General features: G+C 40.6%; 1 protein-coding gene across 4 annotated transcripts in view; it reads right to left on the bottom strand.

The window, feature by feature from the left end:
• Positions 1 to 16,557, bottom strand: part of si:dkey-103g5.4 (uncharacterized) — a 25,041-nt gene extending 8,484 nt beyond the window's left edge. For 2 of the 4 annotated variants that reach the window (XM_056757189.1, XM_056757187.1), the window contains exons 1-21: positions 16,220 to 16,557; positions 15,908 to 16,131; positions 15,526 to 15,687; positions 13,807 to 13,995; positions 13,338 to 13,455; positions 13,126 to 13,254; positions 9,185 to 9,356; positions 8,944 to 9,106; positions 8,378 to 8,566; positions 8,132 to 8,306; positions 6,092 to 6,231; positions 5,500 to 5,801; positions 4,141 to 4,298; positions 3,567 to 3,794; positions 3,164 to 3,499; positions 2,586 to 2,960; positions 1,158 to 1,328; positions 918 to 1,075; positions 685 to 822; positions 369 to 516; positions 85 to 218 (exon numbers count right to left, since the gene is read on the bottom strand). In XM_056757189.1, the coding sequence (XP_056613167.1) occupies positions 85 to 218; positions 369 to 516; positions 685 to 822; positions 918 to 1,075; positions 1,158 to 1,328; positions 2,586 to 2,960; positions 3,164 to 3,499; positions 3,567 to 3,794; positions 4,141 to 4,298; positions 5,500 to 5,801; positions 6,092 to 6,231; positions 8,132 to 8,306; positions 8,378 to 8,566; positions 8,944 to 9,106; positions 9,185 to 9,356; positions 13,126 to 13,254; positions 13,338 to 13,455; positions 13,807 to 13,995; positions 15,526 to 15,687; positions 15,908 to 16,131; positions 16,220 to 16,385 (3,975 nt within the window). In that variant the 5' untranslated portion in view covers positions 16,386 to 16,557. Of the gene's footprint in view, positions 1 to 84; positions 219 to 368; positions 517 to 684; positions 823 to 917; positions 1,076 to 1,157; positions 1,329 to 2,585; positions 2,961 to 3,163; positions 3,500 to 3,566; positions 3,795 to 4,140; positions 4,299 to 5,499; positions 5,802 to 6,091; positions 6,232 to 8,131; positions 8,307 to 8,377; positions 8,567 to 8,943; positions 9,107 to 9,184; positions 9,357 to 13,125; positions 13,255 to 13,337; positions 13,456 to 13,806; positions 13,996 to 15,525; positions 15,762 to 15,907; positions 16,132 to 16,219 lie in introns of those variants that run through there. The other 2 variants (XM_056757188.1, XM_056757190.1) reach the window with 2 other exon arrangements.

Here is a 16,557-nt window from a genome sequence, read left to right as displayed (position 1 = left end):
ATCCACACCTCTCCCACCTCAATAGTTTTTGGTATGACAACCATTTGCATTTTTGTCTGTTTGCATTTTTCAAGTAAAGCTGACCGGATTTTGCACTTCCTGTGGTGACAGCTGATCCTGGTCCCTCTGCAATCTCTCCATACACACACTCACTCGGTTCAGCACGGATGTCAGCTCGGTGTGCCAGATACACTGCCGCTCCCACTCCTCCTCATCCCCTGAACACACATACACACAAACAGACGGTGACTAATTGTCAACAGTACTTTTCTATATTTTATACACGAGGATCATGATTGCTATTTTTCGGAATCTTTAAAGCTTTACGGTTTGGGGCCCCGGCGGGACAGCGAGCGCAAGGTTCTCACCTCCTGTGAGAGCATGTAACACATGGGCTGGTAGGAGCAGCGATAACTCTGAGATTTGTAGAGCTTTTCTCTGGGCCTCACAATGAGCCATTTCCTGGATCTCTGCAGCAGTCTCCCTTAGCTGCCTGTCTGTGTCTATCCAGTCTATCTGTTTCTCAGAAACACACACACACAGATTCACTCAGAATGCACGGATGGTGGAAACATTTCAACCATCACGCTGACATTCCGAGAAATAAAAATAGACACTTGGTCAAAAGACTTGCATGTTAAATAGGCCACAGCGTGAGGTGTCATCGCTGTGGAGTCAACTCACACAGTCAGACTCATGTACGGCCGAGGAGAGATAGCGTTTAACAGCTCTGTCAAAATCCCGCACCATCTCCTCTTCCCTAAGCGACTGCTGACGCCAATAAACCACCCGAACGTTGCTTTCCTTCTGGAGAGCTTCCACCTGAGGCAAACAATCTCACATTTACACACACTGTATAAACATCCTCAAGCCATGTGAGTTTATATGCAGCTGTGATTTGGTTCGACTTCGCTTACTATTACACTGTCTGGGCTTTCTCCTGACGCAAGATACTGGGAAACAGTTACAGGGGCCACAGTCCGTTTCCAAACATCCAGACTGGCCCCGATAACAGGAGCCAGCACACCCGTCACGGGGTCAACCGTCTGGGCTCCCAGACGTATTGGAACCAGCCCTGAGAGAGGCAATATACAAGCGTGGTTAACAAGCACAGATTCATCTAATAGTATTTGGACATTCCTGGTCACCCCTATTACCTTTACCATCTGCATCTTCCATAGTTCCTGCCAGAGGAACCATACAGCCTGACATCCAGTCCAGCTGTGCCCCCAGAACCGGGACGTGCAGACCAGAGCCCCCAGGGTCAGGGTACTCCAACCCTGGCAGAGCTGCCAAAGAGAGCTCAGTGCCAGGCAGTTTGATCTCCCCTAAGTAGGTACAAACGAACAAATCAAAAAGGCAAAAGTTTGGCTTTATACGATGAAAAAAACATTAAATGTAAAACATTTTTTTTAATTTTCAGTATATAACTGGAATTACAACATACTTTTAAGACATTTTATAATATCAATAATATTCAGTCAACTAGTTTCTATGTGTTTTTCATCACAAGAAACACGAGAACCATAATTTATTGATGTATAATACTTAATTATACTAGTAACTAGTAATTAAGTAATTATTTTATATTAAATTATTTGTTTGCATTCAACTGAAGAAAGGAAGACTTAAATCTGGGATGGCATGAGCACAGTTGCCAACTCATTTTCAGGGGAAATTGCTAATCGATCTGTTGCTAAAAGTTGCTACAATAAATGAAGTTATATGATGTGTCATTGCATAGAATTGTAAGAGTAATAAAAACATTACACAGTTTTATGTTTCAACATTCATTCCATTCCATTTTCTACCGCTTATCCGAACTACCTCGGGTCACGGGGAGCCTGCGCCTATCTCAGGAGTCATCGGGCATCAAGGCAGGATACACCCTGGATGGAGTGCCAACCCATCGCAGGGCACACACTCACTCATTCACTCGCACTCACCCTACGGACAATTTTTCCAGAGATGCCAATCAACATACCATGCATGTCTTTGGACCAGGGGAGGAAACCGGAGTACCCGGAGGAAACCCCCGAGGCACGGGGAGAACATGCAAACTCCACACACAAGTCGGAAGCGGGAATCGAACCCCCAACCCTGGAGGTGTGAGGCGAACGTGCTAACCACTAAGCCACCGTGCCTGTATGTTTCAATATTTCATTTTTAAATACATATCATTAATCACCTTCATTTCCAAAAAGCAAGTATAAAATTAACATTATAAAACTAATATTTAGTCCTCTTGTTTTTAAATGTAATGATGATCTATGCGGCTGACAAAAACGACCTCAGGAGAACGCAGCCTAAAATAGAAAAATATTTTTTCTCTGAAAATGTTGCTTTTCAAGCAATCTTGCAACAAAATTGTTATGTTTGCATTAATGAAAATGAGACAGAGTAAAATGAGCGAAATTTCATTTTCTGATTAACTAAACCTTTTAAAAAAAAATAAACCATCCTATAAGTTTCAATGAGCCCCTATTATTTATGATTGTTTTGCAGAAAACCCACAGAAAACATTACATATTGGCAGGAACTATGATGTGAAAGGTGTGGTATTGTAGCAATGGTCTCCTACTCACCAACACTACCTCCGCTCTCAGCCACACCCCTGGCCCACTCCTGCACAGCTTCGAGGCGGCTCAGCAGCTGTAGAGCACATCGCTGGCTGCTCTTCCAGGCCTGATCCAGCTCAGATGATGCAGCTGATAGTCTGTCCAAGTCACCTTGCAGATCAGCAGCCCTTGAGCTCCACTCCTCACCGCACCCCTGCAGGACCTCCGCCAGCCGTAAGCAAGCGCCCAAAACCTGACTGTCCAACAGAGCCTGAAAACCCCCAGCGTGGGGCACCACCTTCCCTCCCCTCACACTGCCTCCACCAACCCGCACCATCCGGCCACTCAAGGGCTCGATAAAGGACTCGCCCAGAACAAGCCCCCCAACGGGAATTACAGCACCTGGATGGAGAAGGTCATCGGACAACACTCCTTTTTAGACTAATAACATGCACTATAGAAAGAGAACACACCTCCTTCTAATACCATCTGCAACCGAGTCACAAACCCGCTGAGTCATATTTTTATCGGTTGAAAAAAGAATAACAACATTTATCCGCAGAGTAAGGTCTAACCACTATGATGCCCATTCGCAGTTTACTGACCTGTAAACGGGTCAAGACTGACCCCTGTTATGAGCACCAAGTTGCCAGTACGTGGGTCCAGCATGGGACAGCCAACCTGAATGGGCCGCGGCATTCGTGAGAACGGGCACGTGTGCATGCCACCCAAAGGATAAACCAGTCCTGTTTGTTGGTGAATGGTGACTGCCAGAACAGGGACCAACACTCCAGAATCATAATCGCACATAAGTCCGCCAAGCACCAGCCTCTGACCCGAACGAAGCCCCCGTAGCTTCGAAGCGCCATTGATTTCAGCATGCCGTGAAGGAGGATATGGAATAAAAGGTAGAAGTGGTGTTTCCCATTTGCCCACCTCACCTAAACATAGACAGACTGCTTAAATACTCAAACATTTCAATAGGACTTTGGTAAAGTCATGACTCACCTACGCAATCATCGGCTGTGAAGACAAGGGTGGAGGTAACTGGATCAAAGCCCACATTCCCTACAACGGGCAGCAGTGTGCCAGTCTGGGGGTGAAGGAAGAAGTCGGGGGGCACGGGCATGCTGTGCCCACTGGCTAGTAACATATGGGCATTGGGGTTGGGCTGAATAAGGCCTGTGAGGGGGTCTACATGAACAGCATCACAAGCTCTAACAGACCCATCAGGAGCTGAGGAAGGATAAGGAGTGAAATCGTGTTGCGGTTCTGCAAACTTGAATCAATCAGTCATGCCACAGGCAGGCCATGTTGAGCTAAACAAGCTATTTATCAGGATTTGAGTGTCAAACATGTGCGCAATGTTATGAAATAGCCCCACCCAGTGGTTTCGCTCCTCTGTCAAATTTTACAAGTAATTCCTAAAATCCACAAGGTGGCAAGATTGTACAGTTATTAGGGCACTGAACTTCAATACAAATAGAAAACAGATTAAATTCCTTATTATATCTAACGAGGTCAGAAGGTTAACTTTACACTATTTCGTACGTCTGTGTACTGTATTTGGTAAAGGCCTCACCAATGATGTCGTCTCTACTGAGGACTGATCCAGTGGCAGGACATAACAGCTGTGCTCCAGTGCTTTCTTTAAGCACCACCCAGGCCCCCTGCCTCTGGCTCTCCACTGATACCATCTCAGACATCTCATCTACAAGCATAGCCACTCGCTCTTGAACACTGCAATGTACAGAAAACAGGTTATCGGACTCTAGTGAGGCATGGACACATTGAGAGTTATTTACTGTATTACTACTGTAACCACAATTTGTTTGTGCGTAAAAGCAAAGTCATTTTTGTGATGTACTTTTATTAAATAAAATCATTCCATGTAATATAAAGAATATTCTGTCAAAATATAACCTTGATATTTTTAATATTCACTATTTTTAATATTGAGTAGGGACATATCAAAGATGGAAATCAACGCTTAGGGAGCCAACTTAATTTCTACTTTTTTTGCAAAATGTATGAATAATTTCAGTAATTTCATAATTTACAATACATTTTTAAGTACTGATTATAAAGTACTAGGGCTGTTCAACAATTAATTGCATCCGTTGATGCACAATACAGTATATGTCTACATACTGTGCATATTAATTTTGTATTATAAACTAGGTCTGTCAAACAATTAATTGCAATTAATCGAATCCAGAATAAAAGTTTGTGCTAACATAAGCATATCAATACTCTATTTATAAAAACATACACGCATATATTTAAGAAAAGTATAAAAATGTACACATTTATATATATATCCGCGTTTAATGGTTTGACAACTCTTTTACAAACACATAATCATAATGTATATAGTAAAAAAATATGTAAAAATAGTTGAAATATATGTATATATAATATTTCCTAAATATATAAATGTACATTTATGTTTTTTTTTTATAAACACAAAATAAATATACACAGTTCACAGGCATTTATTTTGTAAACACAAACTTTTATTCTAGATGCGATTAATCATTCAACTTATTCAATGCGCTGATTTTCAACATTAGATTATGCGACGTTAGCCTCGATTTTTTAGACAGGTCACATATTTTAATTATTTAGGTGCAAATAATAAAGTTTGGTAAAGTTTTTGAGGATTTGATAGTATACTATAGTATAGTATCTGTTTTATCTTGGCCTCTTATGTAAAAATATAGATTTAATGTTCCCAGGCATTTTTAAGTTATGATTTTGCTGCAACATTTACAAGCATGTGAACGTGATACGGCAAGAAAGACTAAATGAGTTTGTTTTATAATGGGATTTTAAGTAAAATTTGATTTGGCGTACCCCAAAAGAAAAAATATGAGATGTACCACGGTAAGGGAAGAATTTCATATCTTCTGAAACTAAAAAGACAAAATATCACACATACTGTTGTTTAATATGTCCATCCCAGAGTGATTCCTGGCCCTCAGTGAGCAGTCTCAATAGTCTTAAACACTCCCTCAATCTCGCTCCGAAGTTCTTCTGCATGGTCTGCTGCGCTCTCATCTCCACCCTCAGTATCTGAATCTGACCCTCCAACAGCTGGACCAGCTGATTCCCCATCACTCTTCTCCGGACCATCTCCTGCTTAACCTGTCTCTCAAGTCCTTCTGTTTTCCCCCCTAACATCCTTAGGCCAGGGTGGAGCTCTCTCAACTTCCCCATCACCCCCTGATAGAGCAGCTTCACCTATAGACAGTGGGAGAACACATTTCACTCAATGGAGTAGATTGACAAAGAAATAATATTCTTACAACTCACTGTACAACTTAATCCCGAACAATGCCCAAGGGAAGTAACAGTTCTACTGTTCTCGACATAGTGTGATACTCAAAAGTGCAACAGGAGAGAATGTTATCTGCAGTCTAACATCTCCATGTAATGTTATTGAGTACAGGTGAATATGTTTGTACATTATGAGGGTGACATCTGAAGCTTTGGGGGGTGGGAGGCGGGCTGTTGTTCTCATGAGGTCTCACCTCTCCTCTGAGCTGCCCGAGGCGCGCCGTGACAGACACGCTGTGCTTGAGCAGGATGTCGTAAAACATGTTGGAACTGAAGGCTTCCAGATCCACTTGCTCTTCGTAGTCCCAGAACTCACTTGACACCAGAGCTACCGCTGTGGGCAAAGTAGAGCGTGCAGGAATTCTAGCTAGTATAATACTAGAGGAAAGTCAAAGATGTCACTAGTCATAACTCATCAGACAATCACTGCGGTGAATGCGAAGGGCAATTTTTGGTTATAGATCTAACACCTAGACAAAGTTCTGACAAAATGTCAGGGATTCCCTAAAACATACAAAAGGTAAAGGCTATATGTTTTAGGTTACGTTATCTGTGACGCATTTAGCCTGAATTCACAGTTCTCTTGAAAGCAGATAAGCCATCTTGGATACAGTATTTACAGTCCTGGGCTGCGTTTCCCAAAACCTTACAAACGTTACTTCGTACTTAAGTTATACTTAAGAAGTAACTTATCATAATACCTGTTTCTCAAAACCTTAGTTTAGTGTACCTTCTGTAAGTCAGACTTTCTTAAGGTTGGTCTGGACCGCTCTTAGCTATACCTTATCGCCTTTGATGGTTCATACCACTATGCAATAAACTTTTCATCATCGCAGTTTAATTTCACATATAAAATTTAATATAATATTTTAATATAAAATTCTATTTATTATTACATTTACATTTTACTTTTACAAATAAAATTCTCGGATTTAATGCACATAAACATATTGAAGTGTTTTCATTAATAAAATTGTCTTACACTGATGGTTGTTAGCGTTTTTAATTACAGCCTATTATCCCAAGGCACATCACCAGGCAAACCATTTGACAGGAAAGGCGTAGTCTATTTAAAGAGAATGATGGGAAGTTTGTTCAAACTATGGCACCGAGACAGCGAATTGTTGTCTTAAATCAAAGACAAAAGAATTCTAAACAAATTTAGCCTGCCACGGGAGCAAATTCTGTAGCTCTTGCATCTTGTTGGCCCATCTTTGTCGATACAAACTCAACAGAGCTACCTCCTCAGCACCCAAAAATAAGCTGCTGCATGTTCTTCGTTTTTATGCAGTGGGGACATTTCTGGAGGTGTTTGGGGATGAATATGGGCTGAGAAAGACGTCGGTGTGGTATTGTGTTCACTCAGTGACAAACATCCTGCTCCGTCATGCCACCGATTGCATACGTATGCCTTTCGGTAGGCACGACTTGATAGAGGCACATCAAGGCTTACATGCCATTGCGGGTGTCCCACGAGTGATTGGTATTCTGGATGGGACACTTATCCCTATACACAAATGTGTATAAACATTAATACACGATGGCAAACTATGAGAATATGAATGACCCTTTCAAAAACAACCAAACAGCCAGTTAATGTAACTAGTTAACGCAGAAAACGTATGGCCGTGATGGTCCGGGATATGACACATGCAAAATTATAAATACAAACACACACACACACATATATTTCTTTCTTTATTTATACTATTTCAGTGAGCCCTGATAAATGCAATTTCTACTATTTCTAAAGTGTTTCTTTATAATAATGATAGTTTCCTCGATACTTTACCCACTCTGTAACCCAAGGTAGAGCGAACAATCGATTCTCCAGGCATTGACATAAACCTAACGTCACACTTAGGTTTACCATATGTAACCTCAAAAGGTATAGTTTGGGGAACACGCCTAGAAAAGTTACAGATTGAGTTAAGATGTACCTTTAGAGTCTTCATACCCCGCTAAGAGACAACGTTATTGCGAAGCGCAGACCAGGTCAGTATAATTGGCAACTTTGGGAAGTATAAGCAAAGAAGTCTATTTCATAATGTGGTGTCCCTCATTTTCAATGGACTTACTTGAATAAAACCTTTTTTCAGACAATCAAAAAGATGAACAGCCTTCCTTGGTAATACTTAGCAATTTTGACCAGCACTAAAGGAGTGTGTGCAATGAGCTGCACACACTATAGCAATAACAAAAGATTTCCATAAGTTTGTAGTGCTTGTGTTTACCTCTCTCCACAGAACCCTCCGTCAAGCCCACCTGCAGGTTTCTATGCGTTTTTTTCACAGCCACCACCCTGGATCCCTTAGATGAATAATCATCCATGTTGTACCCGAGTTGCAGATCACGATAGGTGACTTGAGCTGACAGTTTTTCGGGCCAGCCGTATTCTCTGAACAAGATCTGTGAGGACACGGTGTTCAGTCATTTCAATAACCATTGTGTGCCGCAGTTCGTCTTTGTGTATCACCTACCAATATTGTGACACACAGGAACAAGACTAGCACAGCTCCAACTAGAAGTCCACCAATCATCGGCCAATCAGGACGAAGCAGCAGTTGGCGCCTCAGAGCGATGCCCATGCGAGTCAAATGATGTGGGTCAGAAGGAAAGAAGGGCCCAGAGTCATAGCATTCTCCTCCAGGGGGCACAACCCTCACATACTGAATGAACCAAACAAGAACATGTTCCAGTAAAAACACAACAGAAAACTAAACCAAATGTTTTCATTAATTTGATGTGAATGGTTCCCAAAGTTGCTAGGGAATGGGTTTTAGTGTGCTCCTATGTGGTTGTTAAGCTATTTCTATAGGTGGATGGAGAACGGTCAGAAAGTCAAAATAGACAACCCGTAAGTCTATATAATTTTCTGGCGGCCAGATATGGGTCTCACTTTTTATGCTCCTCTAATAGTGTTATTTTTATAAGGTTATTTTTTATTGTCCATCAAGAACAGATTGCCTTTGCAAGCACCAGTAATGTTCTGACAGAATATTAACTTTATGGAGTCTGTAATTAGAGATACTAAAGATTTTAATACCATGTGTCTATGGTGGTGGCTGCTGAGTTTAAAGACATAAACCCCAGGATCACTGAAACTCATGGAGAATAAGGAATGGGCAGATTTGGGCAGTTTCTGGTCCTGTGCCAGTAATCTCAAGGGTCCCCAGTCAAAATCAGCAATAGTGTTATATAAGTTGTCTCTGAAAATAAGAAAAAAGTGACGATGAGGGACAATAAAGATGAACAATGAAATAAATCACTCGACAGCATACGCTTACACGTCATACTGAGGGAAGTGTTGTTCAGTCACAGTAAAGAGAAGAATGTCTCCTGGATGCAGACATGCTGTTGGGTTTAAGATTCCTCCTGGCTGCCTGTCTGACGAAATTAATGCTGATGATTTGAGGGACCAGTGAGAGCTCCATTCTTCCATTTTGTCTTCATTGGTACCTTAAAATATTTTTTTTATAAAATGCATAAAGCATCTTGAGTTTTTTCCACACAGGCATGCAGCAAAAGATTTTTTTGGTGCATCAAAACAGTTTCTTTATGTTATAAACAGACAAATAAACAAATTATGTACTGTTTTAACAAACATAAAATGTGCAGTACTGTCTGGGATGTGTCTGAATGTCCTCTTTTTTCCTATAAAGTGTATTTAATGTGTAAGCATTTATTAAGTCACTAGTCCGTAATTAAACAGATCTGTAGTTTGAGATATGTAAATGCTTGAACCGTACAACGTTTCTGTTAAAACTGTTATACAATGTACATCTTTTTCTTCGGAACTGAACAAAAAGGAACACTTCACCCAAAATGAACATTCTGTCATCATTTACTCGCCCTCTAGTTGTACCAAATCTCTATGAATTTCTTTGTTTTGCAAAAAAATATATTTGGAAGATTGTCAGAAATTGACATTTCTGAGGCATCATTGACTAACATAGTAGAAAAAAATATTGTATCATATTTTTTAGGTGTTCATGTGCTCAGTGTGCAGCTTGCAGAGATAGGCTCACATAAAACGATTTGTCTTTTTTACGTTTTCTGAGTTGGCAGATGCACAAGAGATCAGATTTTAGCATTTAAACATTGAAAAAGTCTGTTTTTCCCCATTTAAGGGGATTTCAATATATAGTCAGGTCCATAAATATTGGGACATCGACACAATTCTAACATTTTTGGCTCTATACACCACCACAATGGATTTCAAATGAAAAGAACAAGATATGCTTTAACTGCAGACTGTGAGGGTATTTACATCCAAATCAGGTGAATGGTGTAGGAATTACAACAGTTTGCATATGTGCCTCCCACTTGTTAAGGGACCAAAAGTAACAACTTTCACTTTTTAATACTTGGTTGCAAATCCTTTGCAGTCAATTACCGTCTGAAGTCTGAAACACATAGACATCACCAGATGCTGGGTTTCATCCATGGTGATGCTCTGCCAGGCCTCTACTGCAACCGTCTTCAGTTCCTGCTTGTTCTTGGGGCCTTTTCCCTTCAGTTTTGTCTTCAGCAAGTGAAATGCATGCTCCATCGGATTCAGGTCAGGTGATTGACTTGGCCATTGCATAACAGTCCACTTCTTTCCCTTCAAAAACTCTTTGGTTGCTTTTGTAGTATGCTTTGGGTCATTGTCCATCTGCACTGTGAAGCGACGTCCAATGAGTTCTGAAGCATTTGTCTGAATATGAGCTGATAATATTGCCCAAAACACTTCAGAATTCATCCTGCTGCTTTTATCAACAATCACATCATCAATAAATACAAGAGAACCAGTTCCACTGACACATACATGTCCACGCCGTGACACTACCACCACCATGCTTCACTGATGAGGTGGTAAGCTTAGGATCATGAGCAGTTCCTTTCCTTTTCCATACTCTTCTCTTCCCATCACTCTGGTACAACTTGATCTTGGTCTCATCTGTCCATAGGATGTTGTTCCAGAACTGTGAAGGCTTTTTTAGATGTCGTTTGGCAAACTCTAATCTGGCCTTCCTGTTTTTGAGGCTCACCAATGGTTTACATCTTGTGGTGAACCCTCTGTATTCACTCTGGTGAAGTTTTCTCTTGATTGTTGACTTTGACACACATACACCTTCCTCCTGGAGAGTGTTCTTGATCTGGCCAACTGTTGTGAAGGGTGTTTTCTTCACCAGGGAAAGAATTCTTTGGTCATCCACCACAGTTGTTTTCCATGGTCTTCTGAGTGTTTTGGTGTTGCTGAGCTCACCGTTGCGTTCCTTCTTTTTAAGAATGTTCCAAACAGTTGTTTTGGCCATGCCTAATGTTTTTGCTATCTCTCTGATGGTTTTTTTTTTTTTTTTTCAGCCTAATGATGGCTTGCTTCACTGATAGTGACAGCTCTTTGGATCTCATCTTGACAGTTGACAGCAACAGATTCCAAATGCAAATAGCACACTTGAAATGAACTCTGGACCTTTTATCTGCTCATTGTAATTGGGATAGTGAGGGAATAACACATACCTGGCCATGGAACAGCCAATTATTTTGGGTCCCTTAACAAGTGGGAGGCACATATGCAAACTGTTGTAATTCCTACACCGTTCACCTGATTTGGATGTAAATACCCTCAAATTAAAGCTGACAGTCTCCAGTTAAAGCACCTCTTGTTCGTTTCATTTGAAATCCATTGTGGTGGTGTATAGAGCCAAAAATGTTAGAATTGTGTCGATGTCCCAATATTTATGGACCTGACTGTACATGTTTGCTCTCCATCAAAGCGCCTTGTCAAAGATTGTTTTAATTTATTAGAGTCATTTGATTTTTTACAGTGTGTTTCTGGTTCAACACATGAGCGTGGTCATACTCTTGCCCTTGTTTTATCTTTGGGGATTTCAGTTAGTAGTGTGAAAATTGCTGACACTGTCTTCTCTGATCACAAGACAATTCTTTTAAGCCCTATTTTCCCATGTATGTGCGGAGTATGAATGTTCCTGCCTCGGTTGTCTCTCGCTTTCTAACTCATTGTACTGCTAGTCAATTTTCAGCGGCTTTTGAGGATTCTCCTTTAACTGCATTGATTAAGTCTTCCTTTTCCTATATTGAACCCAAAGATTTGGTTAATCAGTTCAACTCTACATGTACAGATATTTTAGATCCCGTGGCTCCTTTGAAATTTGTGAAGGAAAAGGTAAAGACACAGCCCTGGTTGAGTAGTAATACCCGTGCTCTCAGGCAAAGTGTAGGAGGGCAGAACGCAAATGGCCGAAAGATAAATTAAAGGTTTTTCATGGGATTTTGAATATTTTGTTTTTTTGAGTGATTATCACAAAATTTTCTTATTTATCTACTGTAAGATATTGAAGAAGATTGAAGAAGATTGAAGAAGATTGTGTATGCACAGCTTAATGATTTTTTTGGTGAAGAACAACATTTCAGATAGATCAACAGTCAGGGTTTAGACATGGCCATAGTACAGAGTCAGCGCTTTTGAGGGTTACTAATGATATTCTGCGTGGAGCTGATTCTGGAAATTGTGTTGTGTTGCTACTTTTAGATCTTACTGCAGCGTTTGACACAGTTGACTATAAGATGTTCATTGACCACCTTAGAGATCAGGTTGGCACTCGGAGTGGATCCTTGGAATGGTTTTCTTCATATTTAAGATAGAACTTTTTCAGTCAGTCTAGGGAATTTCTCTTCATCTTTTGCCCCTATCATGTGTTGGGTTCCTCGGGGCTCAATTATGGGACCGGTATTCTTCTCCCTTTTTATGCTCCCTCTAGGAATGATCTTTGAAAAACATGGCATTCATTTTCTTTTGTATGCTGATGACTCACAAATTTATTTGCCATTGAAAAGCAAGGATAAATCATCCCTTCAATCTCTGTATGATTGTTTGACCGAGGTTAAGTGTTGGTTGGCTAGCAATTTTTTCCAACTAAATGAGAATAGTCTGAGTTTATTTTATTTGGTCAAAAGGGATGTGTTGGAGGATGTCATTGACTGCCTGGGGTTACTTCCGGCATAAAATCTTTCTATTCTGTTTGAAAGAACCAGAGGATGAGTGTATGATGACAATTTTTGGGGTTGTAGTATTCCTTTTAAATGTAATGTATCCTTTAGAAGTTAAAATAAATTGATTGTAATAGATTCAAGATTCAAACAGTTTCAAAGATTGGTAAACCAAATGAGATTAACATCCATTTTGACCAAAGCCTTATACAGCACCCTTAGTATATGTTACCTCTGTCCTCTTCAGCAACGTTGTGTGTATCTGGGAGCTCAAAGGGGCTGTTGGTGTCTTGGCTGTGAGCCAAAATCAACTTTTGGACCTCCACAGGGACGGCACTGTGCAGACCAAAGAAGCCCGCCTCTGCACAACAGCAAACAGAGGTCAGGCTGTTAATACAATGTAGTGGCTAAACCATATCTTCTTTCCTGTCTCTGACCACTCACCCCCTGTCTGCACTGTGTACACAGGCCTGGAGAAGTTAAGTTGCGTGTTGCACTCCAAGTTCCCATGGGAGTCCCAGCGTATAAGAGCATTCTCCAGCAAGCTTCCAGACATGCTCACCTTTAAAGGAAACACACGGGTGCGTTAGTGACAAATAGGTCAGAGTGATATCTTACCACTGTTTGTGCTAAACTCTCACTTGTGTCTCAATGGGGCCGTATTACACTCTCGATATCCTGCACCATCACATTGTGTACTTTATTAAAAAGCTGTCTACCCGTACTGTGTTTCTTTTATAATAGTTGACTGTCCTATGGATTATGATATTCATTTGATGGGTCGAACCAGATCAATTGCGGGTGTTGAGGATGTGTACACTGACTCTTACTATCGCATGCAGACGATATTGAGGTGTCATATTGGGTGGTGCCCACATAGTAACACCAAAGCATAACATAAATGAGGTCTGACCTGTCGATTTGATTCTGTGTAAAGCAGGTAAAGGCTTTCAGTGCAAACCACCTGCAGAACTGGAATCTGTGTGTTTCGGCACCAGCCCACACAGTCAATCCTTTCCTGTTCGGGCCCGGACAGGCCCTTGCACAAACACAGGCCCAAGGAGCCATCGTAGCCTTCATAAACCTCAGGAGATGAACATACCTGGAGATACAGTATGCAACAAATGACATGCAATGGATGGGGTCTCCTGCATCATTGCCCCATGACCAATCGATGGGTAGAGGACAGAGGTCATGTTTAGTGGTAAAAGTGACTTAAAGGTCAACATAATGGAAAACATGCATTGGACTTCCTACATGAGCAAACTAGTGAGCTTTGTCGCATGCCATTCGTAACATTTTTATTCAAAACAGATCAGAGTTCAACTCTAGGTTCCTTTTTTTAACTGTATAGGTTTCTCTCTGTGCTTGGATTGGTCTTCAAATCTTCCAGATTAATAAATGTGTTGGATGTTGAGAGAGAATGTTCTCAGCAGAGCTCTGGAAGCGAGAGACACTGACACAGAAGTGTAGTTGCATCAAGCTTGTTTATTTCCTCAAAATAAGCATGTTATATAGAGTTCAAAAGAGCACACAGGAACCGTTCTCAAGCAATCAAATGTCTAGGTTTCATTTTACAGCTAAATAAGGTAATGACAGCATTGCTGAATGTGCTTGAGACCTATGCAGATATAATGCTTAAAAGGACATATCAAACTCAGTGACCCCTAAGGTCACTTGCCTATATCATATGTATTCATTACATGAGACCATTCAGGTTGTGTATGCTATGTAAACAGACAACGAGGTTGTATTCATTGATATATGAATACTTTCATCCAATATAATACACAGAAAACACCAAGGTCATGGGTTTGATCCCAGGGATTGCACATATTTTGGATAAAAGCGTCTACCAAATGCGTAAATGTATAAACAAAGCCTTTTGCGCGACTATAAGATAGTTTGAGGCACTTATGAGAAATAGCAATGATGTTTTTAATAATTTTAATAATTTAATAATCGAGTTAAAGTTTTAACGTTTAATAGTAAAACATGTTTTAAGATAAGTTATTAAAATGTAAGAGGTATGTAATATTTTTATAAAGAGAGCTAAAACCATAAGACAAAAATGGTAAGTTCATCTTTCTATGATCATTTAAAAGTGTTTTAATGCTAAAAATCTCTTTCTCATTTTAGACAATTTTGATTCCAGCTCTCATAAAAATATTTTGAGCTAAAGCATCATAGCCAAGCATTTATCTAATCTGTCAGCACATTTTTTTCAAGTTTCGACATTGCGAATGTATGTGATGTCACTGCGAAAGGCGTGCATATATTTTTTCCTCTTATTTACAAAAAGGTGAGATTTTTCCAGCTCTATGGCGCTTTCGACATCTGACTCACTCCGTCAATCCTGTCAATTTATGAACTGTAAACGTAAATAGTGTTGTGTCCGAAATAGCAGCCTATACCTTAAAATAGTGGGTATATTTGAGGGGACATCTATTTTTTTCAAATTTAACATATTTTGATAACATTTAGTGTAGTATTTTATATTTATATTTTAGATTTTTTTTGTCATTTTATTTGATTATTTTATTCCCTTTTAACTATGGGGCAAGAGCCTAATCTTGACTAAGTTACTAGAATCACTAGATCCTCACTTCCAAAATTCCTATCCAACACTCACCTGTTCAGAACAATACTGCTTCCATTGCTTGTGGTCTAGACACTCCCCAAGCTGGTTGCGTGCTCTTCCGTCTTTGCAGATCTCATAGACTTTCGACACACAAGCCTCCCCTTTCATTATAGGTTTATATCCCAAAGTGCAGGGACACAGCCCATCACTGGCCTACGGTCAGAAAAGGTGACAACGCCGAGAGACAATAAATCCTGGTGTTGACTCATCTCCCTAGTGAGCAGTAACTGATGAAAAGATCACTCAGCAGTCAGGGAGAGCAGAGCAGATCAGGTAACAGACTTTCACTAAACTGAAACGTGAGCGTCTGTTTGAGCAGATTTAGCTACAGACATTTGGAAACACATATTAACAATATTAACGCACAGTTTACCTGAAAGACCTGTCCCTCTCGCAAACATATACAGCTGTCCTGTCCTGACAGAGGTTGGTGTGACCAGGTCCCACAGGGAACGCAGTTGCTCATACCTTCTCTAGGTCCATAGTGATGTGGTGGACAGCTGATACAGCCATTTACTGATGTGGCCCAAAAACTTGGCCCAAATGTTCCTCTTGGACATGGAACTGGACCCACACCTTCCTCTGGGCAGTAAAAACCTTTAGCAATGAACAAATCCAGATCGTTCTTTAAATGGCTAATCTTGGTCATTTTTCGAAATAGTTGTGTCCCAAAAATCCAAGTTACCTGGTTTGCAGGAAGATCTATCAGGTAATCCCAGAGCTATGCTCGATCCAAAAGCAGTTTCCAGTTTTGGGGTGCAAAACCAACAAAGTAAGGTAAGCCAGAAGAAGCTAACACTGAACATGCACGTCATTTTACTTTGCAGGGCTCGGAGACTGCTATAAGGCATTCAGGAAGCTCTTTCACTGCCATGCTGAATGATTCATGACCGTTCCAGAGATGAGGTATCACACATGCCAATAGGTAGAGACGCAACCTGATGCCTACAGTTCACATTACACGCTGTTGTGGATCACAGTGAAACCACAAAACTGATTAATGATTTCAGCTGTGGTTTAGAC

Source organism: Triplophysa dalaica, chromosome 9 (genome assembly GCF_015846415.1).
Source record: "Triplophysa dalaica isolate WHDGS20190420 chromosome 9, ASM1584641v1, whole genome shotgun sequence".
NCBI lineage: Eukaryota > Metazoa > Chordata > Actinopteri > Cypriniformes > Nemacheilidae > Triplophysa > Triplophysa dalaica.
Note: the sequence above shows the minus strand (reverse complement) of the source record. Positions and strands in the feature narration are given on the sequence as shown.